At 39.9% G+C, this 16,123-nt stretch overlaps 1 protein-coding gene across 17 annotated transcripts in view; it reads left to right on the top strand.

Annotated features, from left to right (window-relative positions):
• The window catches only part of Csnk1g1 (casein kinase 1, gamma 1), a 137,589-nt gene that overhangs the window by 105,917 nt on the left and 15,549 nt on the right, over positions 1-16,123 (top strand). For 12 of the 17 annotated variants that reach the window (XM_017595886.3, XM_008766332.4, XM_008766334.4 and 9 more), the window contains 2 exons: positions 1,667-1,774; positions 8,774-8,884. In XM_017595886.3, the coding sequence (XP_017451375.1) occupies positions 1,667-1,774; positions 8,774-8,884 (219 nt within the window). The remainder of the gene's footprint in view (positions 1-1,666; positions 1,775-8,773; positions 8,885-16,123) is intronic. The other 5 variants (XM_017595891.3, XM_008766335.4, XM_017595892.3 and 2 more) reach the window with 1 other exon arrangement.

The raw sequence follows: 16,123 nt of genomic DNA on the forward strand, positions 1-16,123 counted from the left end.
GATGCCCTCTTCTGGTGTGTCTGAGGACCGTCACAGTATACTCTTATACATAAAATAAATAATTCTTTTTAAAAATTGGGGGTATCTCTTTTATTATTATTATTATTATTATTATTATTATTATTATTATTATTATTATTATTAATCTTTAAGTCTTTTTTTTTTTACAATCTAGTCGTTATCTCCCTTCCAGTCCAAACTCTGACGGTTCCTCATCCCATTCCTCCTCCCCCTTGACTCCAAGAGGATGTCCCCACTTCACACGACCCAACCCACCCTGCCAGGACTCCCCACTCCCTGGGGTCCCAATTCTCTCGAGGGTTAGGTACATTTTCTCTCTGAGGCCAGACCAAGCAGTCTCTGCTGCATATGTATGTGTCAGAAGCCTTGGACCAGCTGGTGTTGCTGCCTGATTAGTAGCTCAGTGTCTGAGAGACCTCAGGATCTGGGTGTGCTGAGACTGCTGGTCTTCCTGTGGGGTCACCTCCTCCTCAGCTTCCTCCATCCTTCCCCTAATTCAACCACGGGGTCCCCGACTTCAGTCTGTTGATTGGGTGTAAGTATCTGCATCCGTCTCAGTCAGCTGCTTGTTGGACTGTCTGTAAGCACACCATAACATCAGTAATAGTGACAAGCCTTGGAGCCTCACCTTGAGATGGATTCCAACTTGGGCCTGTCACTGGATCGCCTTTCCTTCAGTTTCTTTTCCATTTTTGTCCCTACAGGGTTGTTTTGTTTTTTTTTTTTTTTTAAGTTTTATTCATATGAGAACACTGTCACTGTCTTCAGACACACCAGAAGAGGGCATTGGATCCCATTACAGATGGTTGTGAGCCACCATGTGGTTGCTGGGAATTGAACTCAGGACCTCAGGAAGAGCAATCAGTGCTCTTAACCTCTGAGCCATCTCTTCAGCCTGTCCCTGCAGATCTTTAGACAGGAACAATTCTGAGTCAGAGCTTTGGACTGGAATAGCAACCCCATCCCTCACTTGATGCCCTATCTTTCTGCTGAAGGTGGACTCTACAAGTTCCCTCTCCCTGCTGTTGGACATTTCATCTAAGGTCCCTCCCTTTGAGTTCTGAGAGTCTCTCTCCTCCCAGGTCTTTGGTACATTCTAGGGGGTACCCCCATCTCCCAAGGGTTCATAATTCCATTTATTCTGATGACCCTCAGGGCTTCACTCCTGTCCCCCATCTCCAGTACCTAATCTTGCCCCCCTTCCCCCTCCCCCACCCTCTCCCCCTCTCCCACTCTCTCTCCCTCTCCCACCCACATCCTTCCCTCTATACCCCTCAACCCCCCACTGATTACTAGTCTATAAGAATTGTTACGCGGGGTTGGGGATTTAGCTCAGTCCTAGCAAGCACAAGGCCCTGGGTTCGGTCCCCAGCTCCGAAAAAAAGAAAAGGAAAAAAAAAAAGAATTGTTACGCTGCTGCCCTTTGCAGAGCTGTTTCATTAAACTTACTTCCCCCATTTATTGTCTTTGGGAACATTTTTTAAGATAGGGTCTTAATCTGTAGTTTTGGGTGTCCTAGAACTCACTCTGTAGATCAGGCTGACCTCAAACTCACAGGCCATCCTCTGCCTCCAAGTGCCAGGTTTAATGGTATATGCCACACCACACCACTCTACCCGTTTGACCTGTACTTTCATTTTTCTAGCCTACTCCAGTAGGATCAGTTCATGTAGATTCTGGTGCATCTGCAATAACTCGAGAAAGCCACACACACAGGGATCGACCATCACAACAACAGCCTCTTAGAAATCAGGTATGTGTTAGTTTTAGTTGTTTTAATCATTCCCCTTCTTTATAGCTACTGCTAAAACCCAGATATGGAGTTCAGAAAAAATAGCTGGTTTAGTATGGCATTGGAACGACTGTCAGAGCAGGAGTAATGCACTGAGATGAGGCACATAAGCTAAGAGTCTGGGCCTGAGCTGGATGGTGCTGCAGGCCTTTGGTCCCAGCACTCAGGAGGCAGAGGCAGGCAGATCTCTGTGAGTTCAAGATCAGTCTGGTCTACAGAATGAGTTCTAGGACAGCTAGGGCTACACAGAGAAACCCTGTCCTCTGTCCTGAAAAAGGAAAAAATAAAAAATAAAAAAATAAGTATACCTGACCCTGCAGGAATGAGTCATTGGCTTTTAATCTCAGCATTAGGTAGAAGCAGACCGATCTCCTACCTACCCCCAAAAGAAGAAACAAAGACAAGAACAGACTCCAAGCCTCTGGGAGTACTCTGGTTTTCAGGAGACCTGATCACTAACTGTGCATTAGGATCTAAGGTCTGAAGGACCGCTGGGCATGCAGATAGACCTGCAGATGAATCTGGGGCTTGTGCTAGCTTACTCTTAGTTTACTGATAATAAGGATGGGCTTGTCTTTTCAGCTGGTATAAAAATGCAGGCTGTGCACAAATACTCAGGTTGATTTGGAAATTGTATAAGATGCCTTAAAGATGTAGTTCAGGGGCAGAGTGTTTTCTGGGCATGTACAAGGCCATGAATTCAGGATCTGGAACAGCCACCAAAAGAGAAAGAAAGAGGGCTGAAGAGACGCTCAGCGGTTAAGAGCACTGACTGCTCTTCCAGAGGTCCTGAGTTCAATTCCCAGCAACCACATGGTGGCTCACAACCATCTGTAATGAGATCTGATGCCTTCTGGTGTGTCTGAAGAGAGCAACAATGTACTAATAAATTTAAAAAAAAAAAAAAAAAAGAAGAAGAAGAAAGAAGAGTCATCTATGCTTAGAGCCCAATATAATGGGGCATGTTTTTAATTAGAGTTCTTTTAAATTGGAAACAGTAAGATTGCTACAAGTAGAGGCCAGTGTAGACTACATAGCAATAGTCTTGTCTCAGAAAGCCAAAATAAGTAAGTAAATAAGTCTTCACAATTTTCTATCAGGGGAAGGGAAAGTGAACAAAACCAATGAGAAGTTGTACTAAAAAATAGTAACAGAAGTAATGCTGGGAATAGAATTCTGAGTGACATTTTTATAAAACATTATAAAGAAGTTTCAGTTTATAATAAATAGAATGTGTAGGGATAGGGGGTAGTGGCTGCATGAGTTCAGTTGTAGTGCTTTGGAGGCAGAGAAAGACAGACCTCAGCATCCAAGGCCAGCCTGGTCTACAGAATAAGTTCCATGACAGCCAGGGCTACACAGAGAAACCATGTCTTGAAAAGCCAATCGGTCCCCAGCTCCGAAAAAAAGAACCAAAAAAAAAGAAAAGCCAAGGGAGAAAAAATAAGAACATATAGGAAGAGAAAAGAGGTGAAAGTACAACTATAGTTACTATGCCTTGCCCATGTTTTAGTAATGGTTTTAATCAGTCTATGACATAAGTTTCATCAAGACAATTTTGTACATGTGTTTTGTTGTACTTTGTTCAGCTACCCCATCATCCTCTCATCCTCTCTCACAGATCCTCTTCTCTTCCAGTAGTCCACTTTCTGTTTTCACACAGATACATACATTTTAAACCTAGATTGTCCTTGTGAGAGAAAATAGAACAATTTTGTCTCCTGCTACCATTGCCCTATCTTGTTCTCTGTTCAGTAGACTTATTACTCGTCCCCACTTTCATGTTATATAAGGGACCACCCTGTGGCTGGTCAGAGATAGCCATTGACCAGCAAACCTAATAGCCTCAGAGATAAGTAGAGAGCTTTTATTTCCAAAGATCTGACAAATAGGTAAGCCATGTAACTGGGTAACTGTAATACAGGCCAGAATAGAGAAGCATTAAAAAGTATTACCTCGGGGTTGGGGATTTAGCTCAGTGGTAGAGCGCTTGCCTAGGAAGCACAAGGCCCTGGGTTCGGTCCCCAGCTCCGAAAAAAAAAAAAAAAAGAACAACAACAAAAAGTATTACCTCTTGAAATTGGCTTGTTTGTTTGTTTGTTTGTTTGTTTGTGAATGACAAGGTCTTTGTAGACAAGACTGGACTTAAACACAGAGATCAGTAAGAGTGCTGGGATTAGAGAATGACATTATTTCACAGGGAGAAGGGGGAAACTGCATTTGAAGTGTTATGGAAACAGAGGTGAATAGGACAGTCTAAGCAGAGAGAACATGACCAGTACTAATAACCATGTATCTAATAAAGGAGCCCTAGGGATTGAGGCTAGAAAAATGGAAGTTCCCAAAATGCTGGAATTAACTTCAGTAGGCATGTGGGCTAGAAAGCAGAAGACTGATAAAGAGGAAACTCACTTTAAACCTTTTTTTAACTTGGCAGCTAATACTGAGATCAATGAGAAAGCAGTAGATTCTAGCTGGAGAGATAGCTCAAACAATAAAGTATTTGCTGCACAAATATGAGGACATGTTTTTTGATACTGAGCTATAGTAGCACACATTCATAATCTCAGGCAGGACAGGTAGAGACAGGAGGATCCCTAGTCCTAACTGATCAGTCAGCTGGTGGAAGTCATCAAGCTTCAGGTCCCAGTGAGAGGCCATGTCTCAAAAAGCAAGACAGCTGGCTCCTGAGGACATGACCTCAAAGGTTGTCTTACTCATCTATACATCTGGATCAGATGTAAAGCACTTGTTCAGCCTGTGCACAATCTTGTTCAATCATCGAATACATATGAGTGTAAATAAATGTCCATTTCTGCCCTTTATTTTCTCTTCTGTTTTTTTTTTAAAGATTTATTTATTTATTATAAGTACACTGTAGCTGTCTTCAGACACACCAGAAGAGGGCATCTGATCTCATTACAGATGGTTGTGAGCCACCATGTGGTTGCTGGGATTTGAACTCAGGACCTCTGGAAGAGCAGTCGGTGCTCTTACTCTCTGAGCCATCTCTCCAGCCCTTCTCTTCTGTTTTAATTTTTTTTTTTATTTACTTTTTGTTCTGGAGATAAAACTGAGGACCTTAGACAAGTATGAACTGTGAACTACATTCTTAGTGCAAGCCCCCCCCCCTTTTTTTTCCTTTTCATTTTTATGTGACTTAAAACAAATGCAAAAACAACTTTCTGGAGTGGAGTGATAGCTCAGTTGCTGAAGTGTTTGCCCTGCAGTGAAAACATAAAGTACCTATGTGAAGAAAAGGAGAAGACTAGCAATGAGGAGAGGGGACTCAGCAGTTAGGAGCACTTGCTGTTCCTCCAGGGGACCCAAGTCAGGTTCCTTAAAAACAAAACAGAAAGCTGGGCATGGTGGCAGGCACAGAGCTGTAATCCCAACACCAAGGTTGACCTCTGGCCACACATGCATGTATACATAAATGCTTACACTTGCACACACCAAAACAAGTAGAACAAAATCAGTGTTTATAGAAGAAGTAATTGTTTTGTGTATATATCATAAACCCTAAAGAATGCTAACTGTCCAGTAAACAGAATTTTTAAATGTTTTTTTTGGCATATATTAGCTATACATGATGATTGGTTTCCTTGTGACATTTTCACATGTTAATGTGTTTTGTTCATATTTATCATTCATCACTCTCTCCCTCCCCCTCTCCCTTTCCTCTTCTCAACTAGTTCCTCTTCTACTTTCATACTGCTTCTTCAAAGATTTATTTTATGTGTATGTATGTGCATGTGTGCTTGACAAAATATGTAATAATATATGCGCACACATATACATGATACACACACACACACACACACACACACACACACACCATGTATGTGCAGATGCAGAAGAGGGCATTAATTCTCCTTGAACTGGAGTTACAGGCAATTGTGAGCTCTCCAATATGAGCGCTATAGGGACTGAACCCTTGGGACCTCTGGAGGAGCAGCAAGTGCTCTCTACTGCTGAGCCTTTTCTCCACCTGCCGTATCTTCTTTTGTCTTTGGTGACCCTTGAGTTTAATTGGGGTTGCTTACTGAGGAATGGACAATTTACCAATGACTACAGGGCTGAAAAAAAGTGTTCCACTCCCAGCAACTAGTAATTGCCTAAAGATCCTCAAATACAGTGGGTCTTTGTGGGTTCCTCTTCTTGCTTTTTCCTCCCAGCATGTTTGTCTTTGTGCTTTGTATGTGCCTAGTGCTGACAGAAGTCAAAGAGGGCATTCGATTCCCTGGAACTGGAGTTACAGACAAGTGTAAGCTACCATTTGGGTATTAGGAACTGATCTCAGGTCCTCTGCAAGCACTCTTAACTGCTGAGCCATCTCTCCAATCCCCTTCAGATTTTTAAGTATTTAAATCTTGGGAAGCTGGGCACACACCTGAAGCAGGGGCATCATGAGCTTGATGCCAATCTGGAGTTATATAAGGAAACCTAATTCTACATAATAGTGTAAAAACTTGAATACTCTATTTAAACTTTACTAAATTAGTTGTATATTTTCTAATGTTATAAAAACATGTATTTAGTTATCTAGGTATCAGATAATGTCACTGGGTTTTATAACATGGTATAATTTTGCTATATACTACAGTCTTATTTTGGAAAACTTAACACCAAATATCTATCACTAGAAATAATTGGAAGGGAACCATCAAAGTGGAGTATACTCTAATCCCTCCTCACAGGTCACTAGTGGGATGATGGTATGCCAGTTCAAGATCAACTTAAGCAACGTAACATAACCCCACAGGGAAGGAATATTTATATCCCAAACCCCACTTGTAGAAATTACACAGTAAGCAAGTTAATACAGCTACCTCCTGATTAAATATCCTTATTCCCAACGGAAATGACAGCAAATCTGACCAGAATCTTTCACAGTACTGTTATTATCCAGGTGGTCTCATAATCTGTTAATAATGAGGAGTAAAGTGTAGCTTTATAGGAAATGTCTGTTCAGTCACTTACTAGTGACCTTGAAGCAGTTCTTATCAATGAAATCCTTAGAGGAAAATAGTCAATATGGAGCCTTAAGCTATGAAATACACATTTATAGTTACCAGTACTTCTGAGATTTATAAATTCCTTACCTAGTGTTCGTATAGAGAAGCAATATTCTATTCTAACACCTGCTGTTACTGATATTAGCAGCAATTAAAATGTGAATTACTAATCCCTCATCACTTCTCAAATTCCTCATTTCTCATTTGTTTAAACTTTAGGGCTGTTCCACGGCTATGGGGCATGATGGCAGAACTTCCTTGGTCATGTGGCACAGGGCATACAGTCTCCACAGAACAAAAGTCACACATAAGTAATATTAGTATGAGATCTTTTTTAAAAAGAATTATTTATTCATTTTATATATGTATGAGTACACTGTAGCTGCTTTCAGCCACACCAGAAGAGGGCATCAGATTCCACTACAAATGGTTGTGAGCCACCATGTGGTTGCTGGGATTTGAACTCAAGACCTGTGGTTGCTGGGATTTGAACTCAAGACCTGTGGAAGAGCAGTCAGTGCCCTTAACCACTGAGCCATCCCTCCAGCCCTAGTGTGAGACATTAAACAACAAACAGGTAAAGAAGACATGAGGACAGCCTGAATGGCAGCAGAAATAGAAACAGTCTGAAGAGTTTTAATTTTTGAGAGATCCTATTTTTGCTAATAAATATCTACCTTTTTCTTTCTAAAAGAAATTCACGGGGCTGGAGAGATGGCTCAGTGGTTGAGAGCACTGACTGCTCTTCCAGAGGTCCTGAGTTCAAATCCCAGCAACCATCTATAATGAGATCCAATGCCCTCTTCTGGTGTGTGTCTGAAGACAGCTACAGTGTACTCATATATAATAAATCTTAAAAAAAAAAAAAGATTCACATTAGTCATGTCAATTAGTAAACTGTTTCTAATTCCAAATTAGATCCTATTGGCACAAAAAATCAGAAACTTTATTTTTGTCTTTCTGTGCTTGTTCTTAGCATGTAAGTCTCATTTAAAAAGATATTAGGGGGCTGGAGAGATGGCTCAGTGGTGAACATCACTGGCTGCTCTTCCAGAAGACCTAGATTCGGTTTTCGGGACCCACATAGTGACTCACAACCATTTGTAACTCCAGTTCCAGCATGTCTGATCTTCATAGACACATGGTATACATACATACATACATACATACATACATACATACATACATACATACATACATGTAGGCAAAACACTCATACATATAAAACAAATCTACAAATATTTTAATAAGTAAAATATTTTTTAAAAACTAAAGAAAACTACTTTGCTCATTCATTTAGATATGAAAGCACATTCCAACCACTCTTCATCTTGTTGGTCAGATATGGTGTTTTATGCCTATACTCAGCATTTGGTATGCCTGAAGTACAAGAATTGCTATGAATTTCATGCCAATCAGGGTTACCAGAGTAAGACCCTGGTCTCAAAAATGGAGGAGGAGAAGGAACAGCAAAAGAAGAAAAAATAAGTCTTGTGATCATTAATTCTTGAGAGTAGTAAGCTGCCTGCCTATTTAAGGAAATGACATTGTCTTGGTTCCTCATGGGAAGACGTTTATCTGCTCAGTTATTTAATCAATGAAATTATAAATATGACTGTTTGCTCAATATCTTTTAACTTTCTGAACTTGATCTGCTTAGTGGCTGCTGAAACCCCACTCTGTGGAAGCTGAAGGTGGTTCCCAGCCTTTGGTTGGCTCCCTCTACTCTTGGTCAGTACAGGTTTTCTTCCTGTTGACGGGTTGCTTCGTTAGTGGAAAGGAATGCCGTCGTAGCACTGTGTCTCGGTGTTTTGCAGCAGTTGTTAGTGTCGAGTTTCAAACAAACCCTGCAGGAACACTAACATACTGGATTTTGTTGTTGCTTTCTGTTGCTTTACCTTCCTTCCATACCCTGCTGTCATGCTCCCTAATGCCTAAGCAGACCACATCTTCAGAGCGCCGAGGAGAGTGGGAAATCCAGCCCAGCCGGCAGACCAATACCTCATACCTGACGTCTCACTTGGCCGCAGACCGCCATGGGGGTTCAGTACAGGTACCTACCCTTCCCTGGCCTTAGCCTGCTAGTAGAATGCTGGCTTGCTCTTGCATTTTGGGTTCCTCTCAGATGGACGCTTACAGCAGGGGTGAGTTGGTTCCTTTTAACTGAGTTTCTCTCTATGTAGACTTTGGTAAAAGTAATTTTTTTAGATAATTGCTGCTTTTTTGTCATTGGCTTAAAAGTATCTATGTGATATCTGTATTGAGTTAACCTGCCCTACCATCTTGATCTACTCATGACCTGTAAAATACCATCAAGGTAAAAGTGTGTTAGTATATGAATTGAAAATTCCTGAAACTTAAAATTGGAGCCTTCTAGATACTAGAAGTATATGTGTGTAGCTCATCTGATGATGATAAATTATTTAGCACCTAATAGCCTGGGAGTGTTGATTGCAGGGATTTCCTGAATGAATATCTAAGAAGTTGAACTGTTTCTTCTTTTTCCTCTCTGGAATAAATTTGGTCTTGGAAATTATTTCTGTTTTTATTTGAGCTAGCCTGAGTTTTTCTTCTCTGTATAGTATCAGGAACATCTTCTGTCTCTTCAGTTTTCTTGTGTATAACTTTTAAAGTCATAACCAGAAAAAATAAATCAACTGAATATTTTTCTCATACTGATGACCAGTGGGTTGAAGCATAGAAATGAACTTCCTGCGTGTAAATAAATATAGGCCTGATCTTCTAGAATATGCTTTTATAAGAAATGATTCGCTGAAAGTCTTTTTATTCATAAGAAATTAAAACACATTTAGCCCTATAAAGTACTTGATAGAAACATGAAGATAAAAGGCTGAATTGACAGATTTGCTCTTATCTCAGAGCATGACAGCATAGGCAGGCTTGAGGCTGGCCTGCTCTGAGCACTGTGTGCCAAGCCAGACAGGTATAAATCCATAGAAAGGTGAGAAAACAGTAAGAGCAACAAAATAGTGGAAATTGAAAGGCAGATTAAATAGCAGGAGTCCCAAAAATTGAATGTTGGTCTATTCACCAAGCTTTTAAGTTGAGTCAGAAAAGCTAAAAAAGATTGGTTGAGGGGTTGGAGAGATGGCTCAGCAGTTAAGAGTGCTGGCTGGGTCCAAAGGACGCAGGTTCAGTTCCCAGCACTTACATGGTAAGCAGGTCACAACTGTCGGGAACTGCAGTTCCAGAGGATCTGATGCCCTCATGCAGACATACGTGTGGGTAAACACCAGTGTACATAAAATAAAAATAAATAATTCAAGCAAACAACAACAAAAAAGATTGGTTGAAAGTCTAAGAAGGCAGAGATCCTACATGTTTCTTCACCAGAGACCACGCCTTTATTTGGAGAGGAGAAGTGGGGTCAGTCCATCCCATCTGATTCTGTATTTGCCTCACACCTACCTCCTACCCTCCCCAACAAGCCTCACCATGTTTCAGGGGCAGCACCAGCCAGGACCTGAGAGAATCTTGGATAAATGAAAGCATGACATTCTGTGACAAACATGTGGTTGATATATCGTTCAGCTGTGATGCTTCACAGAAGTGCTGAGTAGATAATACTGAAGAAAAACTCAGTGACAGAGCTGGAGAGAGGACTCCGCAGTTAGGAGCACTCGTTGCTTTTGCAAAGGTCCCAAGTTTGTTTCCCTGCACCCACATGGCACCTCACAACCATCTGTAACTCTAATTTTAGGATCTAACACCCTCTTCTGCTTCTACAGGCACTAGGTACACATGTGGTGCACAGAACAGACAAACGTGCAAGCAAAATTCTGATACATATAAAACTTGAAAAAAATTGATAGTTTTGTTTAAGAACAAAGTGTAATTTTGCTAATAGAAAAGCATGACAAAATAACATCAAATCAAAGAGAAAGCAGTGAAACAGTAACAGAACATAAAATGAATTATCTAAAAGTGCAAAGCTCTCTCGTTGTAGAAAAGTAGACTCCCTCGTCAGAACTACAGCTCCCTCTTCTGTGAATATTGTGTTAACAGGTTATGTATCAGTCAGTGCCATGGAGAAATTCCTTCGGGAGTCACATGATTTCATTCCCAAAAGTTCAGGATATTTTACATATTATATTCAAAATGAAATGCATTTCTGCTATAAAAATAAATTAAGGACAAAAATGTTTATTATTTTTGTTTTAAAGTGGGTCTCTAGACTAATGGATATGAAGTGCCCTTGGAGGCAAGGAAGAGTGGGTGAATGGTATCCTGACTGACTGACTTATTTTTCCATGTATTGCTTAGAAAGCAAATAGCTAGGTCTGAACATTCCAGGCAAGAAGTAAATTTTGTTGTATGTATGTATGTATGTATGTATGTATGTATGTATGTATGTATGTATGTATGTGTATATATTTGTTCATTCTCTCTCTCTTTCTCTTTCTCTCTCTCTGGAAAATATAACCATCCAAAAATAAAGGGTACTAACACCATTATTCTCCCCAATGCAGTAGCAGCCAAGTCATCCTGAAGTATAACCCCAGATTGTCAAGACCTGTCAATTGATATGCACCCTCTTATTTTCACGTTGTTATTAGGGCCTTGGAGAGATGGATCAGCAGTTAAAGCATATAGTGCTCTTGCTGAGGACCTAAATTCATTCAGTTTCCTGCTTAGTTCATCAGGCAGCTAACTCAAACTGCAGGGGATTTTACACCTTCTGGTCTCCCTAGGTACCTGCACTCATATACACATACCCATTGACCTAGTGTGCTTTCTTTTTTGATAAACACCATGACCTGGAACTTGAAGGGGAGAAAAGGGTTTATTTCGCTTTCATCTTACTCTCTAAGGGATGCAGAACTAAAGCAGAAACCCTAAAGAAACATTGTGTACTGTCTGACTTGTTCAGTCTGCTTATTTATGCACCCAGGATGACCTGCCCACCACGACCTAATTTTGGGTTCAATCACTAGTACTGCAACAAATAATGAATGAATGAATGAATGAATGAATGAATGAGCAAATAAATAAATAAGAATTAATAATCTGCCACTGATGGGTTCGGTCCCCAGCTCCGAAAAAAAGAACCAAAAAAAAAAAAAAATCTGCCACTGATATATAAAAATTAAGTTAATATATAAAATTATTTTGTTTTTACTTGTTTAAAATTGTGTTTTAGAAATTATGTGTCTGTATGTATACATACCACATATTAAGGTGCCCAAAGAGGACAAAAAAGAGCACGTGATCCCCCGGACCTAGAGTCAAATGAAGCTGTGAGATAGATGATGTGTGGGTGGGTCAGAGGGACTGAAAGCAGATGCTTAAGAGGAGCAGGCGCTCTGAGCTGCTGCGCTCTCTCGCCAGACAAACTTTTGGATTTTTGAGACAGAAATGTATCTAGTCCTGACTGGCCTTGAACTTTTTATGTAGCCAAGACTGCCTTTGACCTCCTAATCTTCCTGCCTTCACATCTTGAACAATGCAATTACATATGCTACCACACATGGCCAAGACTATGCTTTCTAGAACAACAGATGTCTGTGTGTTTTGTTTCTTTGTTGGTTGGTTTTTGTTTTTGTTTTGTTTTGGAGGGGGAGGTTGGGTTTTATTTGTTTGGTTTGGTTTTGGTTTTGCAGACAGGATCTCACTATGTAGCTCTGGTTGTCCTGGAACTCATAGACACCTGACTCCCCACTATGTCTGCCTCCCGAATGCTAGGATTAAAGACATTCATCACTATGCCTGCCTTGATTTTCCTCCCCCACGACCCCCAAGCAGGATCTCTCTGTGTCTCCCACACTAGCCTTCAGGTTGTAGCCATCTGACCTCAGCCTTGAGCACTGGGATTGCCGAGGTGCACTACTGATGTCTGGATATACGTCTGCATGATTGCACTCTGCAGAGGTGCTTGGTGAAGTCATGTTATATTTAACCTGTATACTCTGCAACATCATCTCTCTTTGATTAAAGGCAAATTGCCAGGAAGAAGAACATTGGTTTGTTTAAGTTTGGACACACCAACTTAATGAGAACACCCTGGTTCCTGTCTTTCTAATATTTGCACAGATCTTCTGCCTGTACAACCTTAAGTTCCAGAAGACAAAACACTTTTCTTCTTCCAAAAGATTACTCTGAAGTTATTCAAATTAAATTATATTGTGAATTTTTAGAAATCTCTACAACCAAGTAAGGGCAGTGTGACTTAAGAATTAACAACTGAGGGTGCTGGAGAGTTGGCTCAGTGGTTAAGAGCACTGGCTCAAAGGACATAGGTTCAATTATCAGCACCCACGAGGCAACTCAAAACTGTCTGTATCTCTAGTTCCAGGGCACTAAAAAAAATCACACATACATACAGGCAGGCCGAACACCAATATACATAAAATAAAAATAAATAAATCATTTAAAAAAGAGTTAGCAGCTGAAGCATTAATCATTTTGGTACGTGATATCTTCTCTCAGTGACTTTTTTTTTTAGATTTATTTATTTATTTTAATGTATGTGAGTACACTGTAGCTGTCTTCAGACACACCAGAAGAGGGCATCAGATCCCATTACAGATGGTTGTGAGCCACCATGTGGTTGCTGGGAATTGAACTCAGGACCTCTGGAAGGGCAGTCAGTGCTCTTAACTGCTGAGCCATCTCTCCAGCCCCACTTAGTGACATCTTGAAAAATAGGAATTATTATTTAAATTTGTCAGATTTCTACAAAGGATATTACCATTAATATATAATGTGTGAATATATGTGTATATATATTGAATATGTCTCTATATATTCAGATAGATAGATAGATAGATAGATAGATAGATAGATAGATAGATAGATAGATAGGAAGGGACAGACATTTTCTTGGTCTTCCTCATATATAATCTTACATGATTTTGTATAGCCAGACGAATTATGTGACTAAAGCTAATATGGTTACAGCAAAATAAATGTGGATATACCTAATATGGAAGTCTTATTTTTCAGTAAAGAGTATACTAAAATTTCAGCAGAAAATTATAACATTGATATTGTTTAAAGTATAAATAAATTGAGGTCAGGCATAGTGGCACTCACCTTTAATCCCAGCACTCAGGAGGCAGAGGCACATGGGTCTGTATGTATGTGCCTGATTTATTTGCGATCTTATGCTTTCTGGTATAGATTAAAATGTTGACTATAAAGTGAGATAACCTTAGATTGCCCAAGGACATTGCTTATAGGAACAGAAGCAGTCCCTAGGGAGGAGACATTATAAAGGACAGGACATGAAGTGCTGTTAGCAAGTGCCATAACCCAGGCACAGGTAATTCTCAGGAGTGACTCTCACTAGTAGTTCTCTCATGTTGAAAAGATAAGATATGCTAGGATAACTTTGAATTTCTCTTCAGCTCATGCTGGCTACACACTTCAAATCCTCCTGCCTCAGATACCTGAATGCTGGCATTATAGGTTTGCACCACTACACCTGGCTTTTAGCCAAAACATCTTACATAACATTTGATCTGGTTCATTAAGAATCAGTGATTCAGGGCTGAGGATATGATTCCATTATAGTGCTTCCTAGAACACACACAAACTTTGGTTTACTTCTCAGTGCTACAGAAATAAATTAAATAAACAAAGGAACATTTTTAAAGATGTATTTAATTTATATGAGTACACTGTCACTGCCTTCAGACAGACCCATCTCTCCAGTCCCTACAAACAAATATTTTAAAATGGCTGCTTTCATAGGATGAGCCAGTTCCCAGTATGAACAGTAATGTATGCTAGAAAATATGTCCATAGGACTCACAGCAGAACTAGGGCAGTCAGCAGGATGTGGTTCTCAATCAAGTTAACCTTCTCTGCCTTTCTTATTTGCTGGGCTTCCTCCAACTTCTACTTTGAAAATTCCAAGTCTACAGAAAAGTTTGGAAGATCTTTAACCTAGATTAACAATTTATTAAGGTTCTGCCACATTTACTTTAATTTTGTGTGCTTGCATGTGTATGTGTATATATTCGCTTTCCAGACCTTTTTGAAAGTTAAGACAGTATATTTTAGCTCCGTGCACTTCGACCTAGATCTCAGAACGAAGATATTCTTTCATATAAACAATGACACCCTTGTCTTTCCAAGAAAATAAACTTATATCTAGCAACCCAAATCCCAGTTCTTTAAAGTTTTACAGTACTCAGCATCTAACCAAGATTCCTGCACTCCATTGGTTGTTTTGCCTCTCCCTTCTCTTTCAGTCTTTCAGTTTCTCTCTGTTTTGTTTGTTTATTTTGGTGGTTTTGTCACTCTTGCTCTGTAGCCTATGCTAATGCACATCTCACTGTATAACCCAGGTTAGCCTCCAACTCATGGTGATCCTCCTGTTTTAGCCTCCTGAATCCTAGTAATATTAGGTATTCACCACCATGCCTGATTCCTTAGTTTCTTTTTCCCCCTGCATGAATGTAAGATCACCACATGTGTACTGGTGCTCCCAGAGGTTAGAAGAAGGCATCAGATGCCCTGGAACTAGAGCTGTGGATAACTGTGAGCTCACTGTAGGCACTAGGAACTGAACTTAGATCCTCTGCAAATGCTCTTAACTACTGACTCACCTCTCCATCCCTGTAAGTCCTTTAATCAGTATCAGTCCACAGGGACTTTTTTTTAAAGGTCTTTTTAATATGGTTCTTTTTAAAGAATCCAAGTCTTCAAAAGTCTTATACAATTCTGAATTTGTCTAATTTTTTAAATTATGATTAGATTCAGAAAAATCTGTTTTCAGAGGAAGGAAAATATTGTGTTGTATACTATCCATAATGTTAGACTGTCTACTAATCAGAGATACTAAATTTGAGTCTTCCTCAGTCAGGTAAGTCCAATTTTAATGTAGGCTTCTTTTTTTCTCAATAATTATCGTTGTTGTAATTTTCTCAATCATGAAAAAAGTCGGGATGGAGAGATGGCAGTTAAGGGCACTGACTGATCTTCCAAAGGTCCTGAGTTCAATTCCCAGCAACCACATGGTGGCTTACAACCATCTGTAATGGGATCTAATGCCCTCTTCTGGTGTGTCTGAAGACAGGAACAGTATACTCACATACATAAAATAAATAAATCTTTAAAAAAAGAAAGAAAGAAAGAAATCAGGCATGATGTCTTATACCTGTCATAACCTACCTCTATGGAGATGAAGTCAGGAGCAGTGTGAGAAATTTATATAGTACTGTAAGTTTATATAGCTTGGGTTATATAATAGGGGCACCAGGCCAGGTCTACAGCATAAAATCCTTGTCTCAAGGAAGGAAGAAAGCAAGCAAGCAAGGAAGGGAAA

The sequence above is a fragment of the Rattus norvegicus genome, chromosome 8 (assembly GCF_036323735.1).
Source record: "Rattus norvegicus strain BN/NHsdMcwi chromosome 8, GRCr8, whole genome shotgun sequence".
In the NCBI taxonomy this organism is placed as follows: Eukaryota; Metazoa; Chordata; class Mammalia; order Rodentia; family Muridae; genus Rattus; species Rattus norvegicus.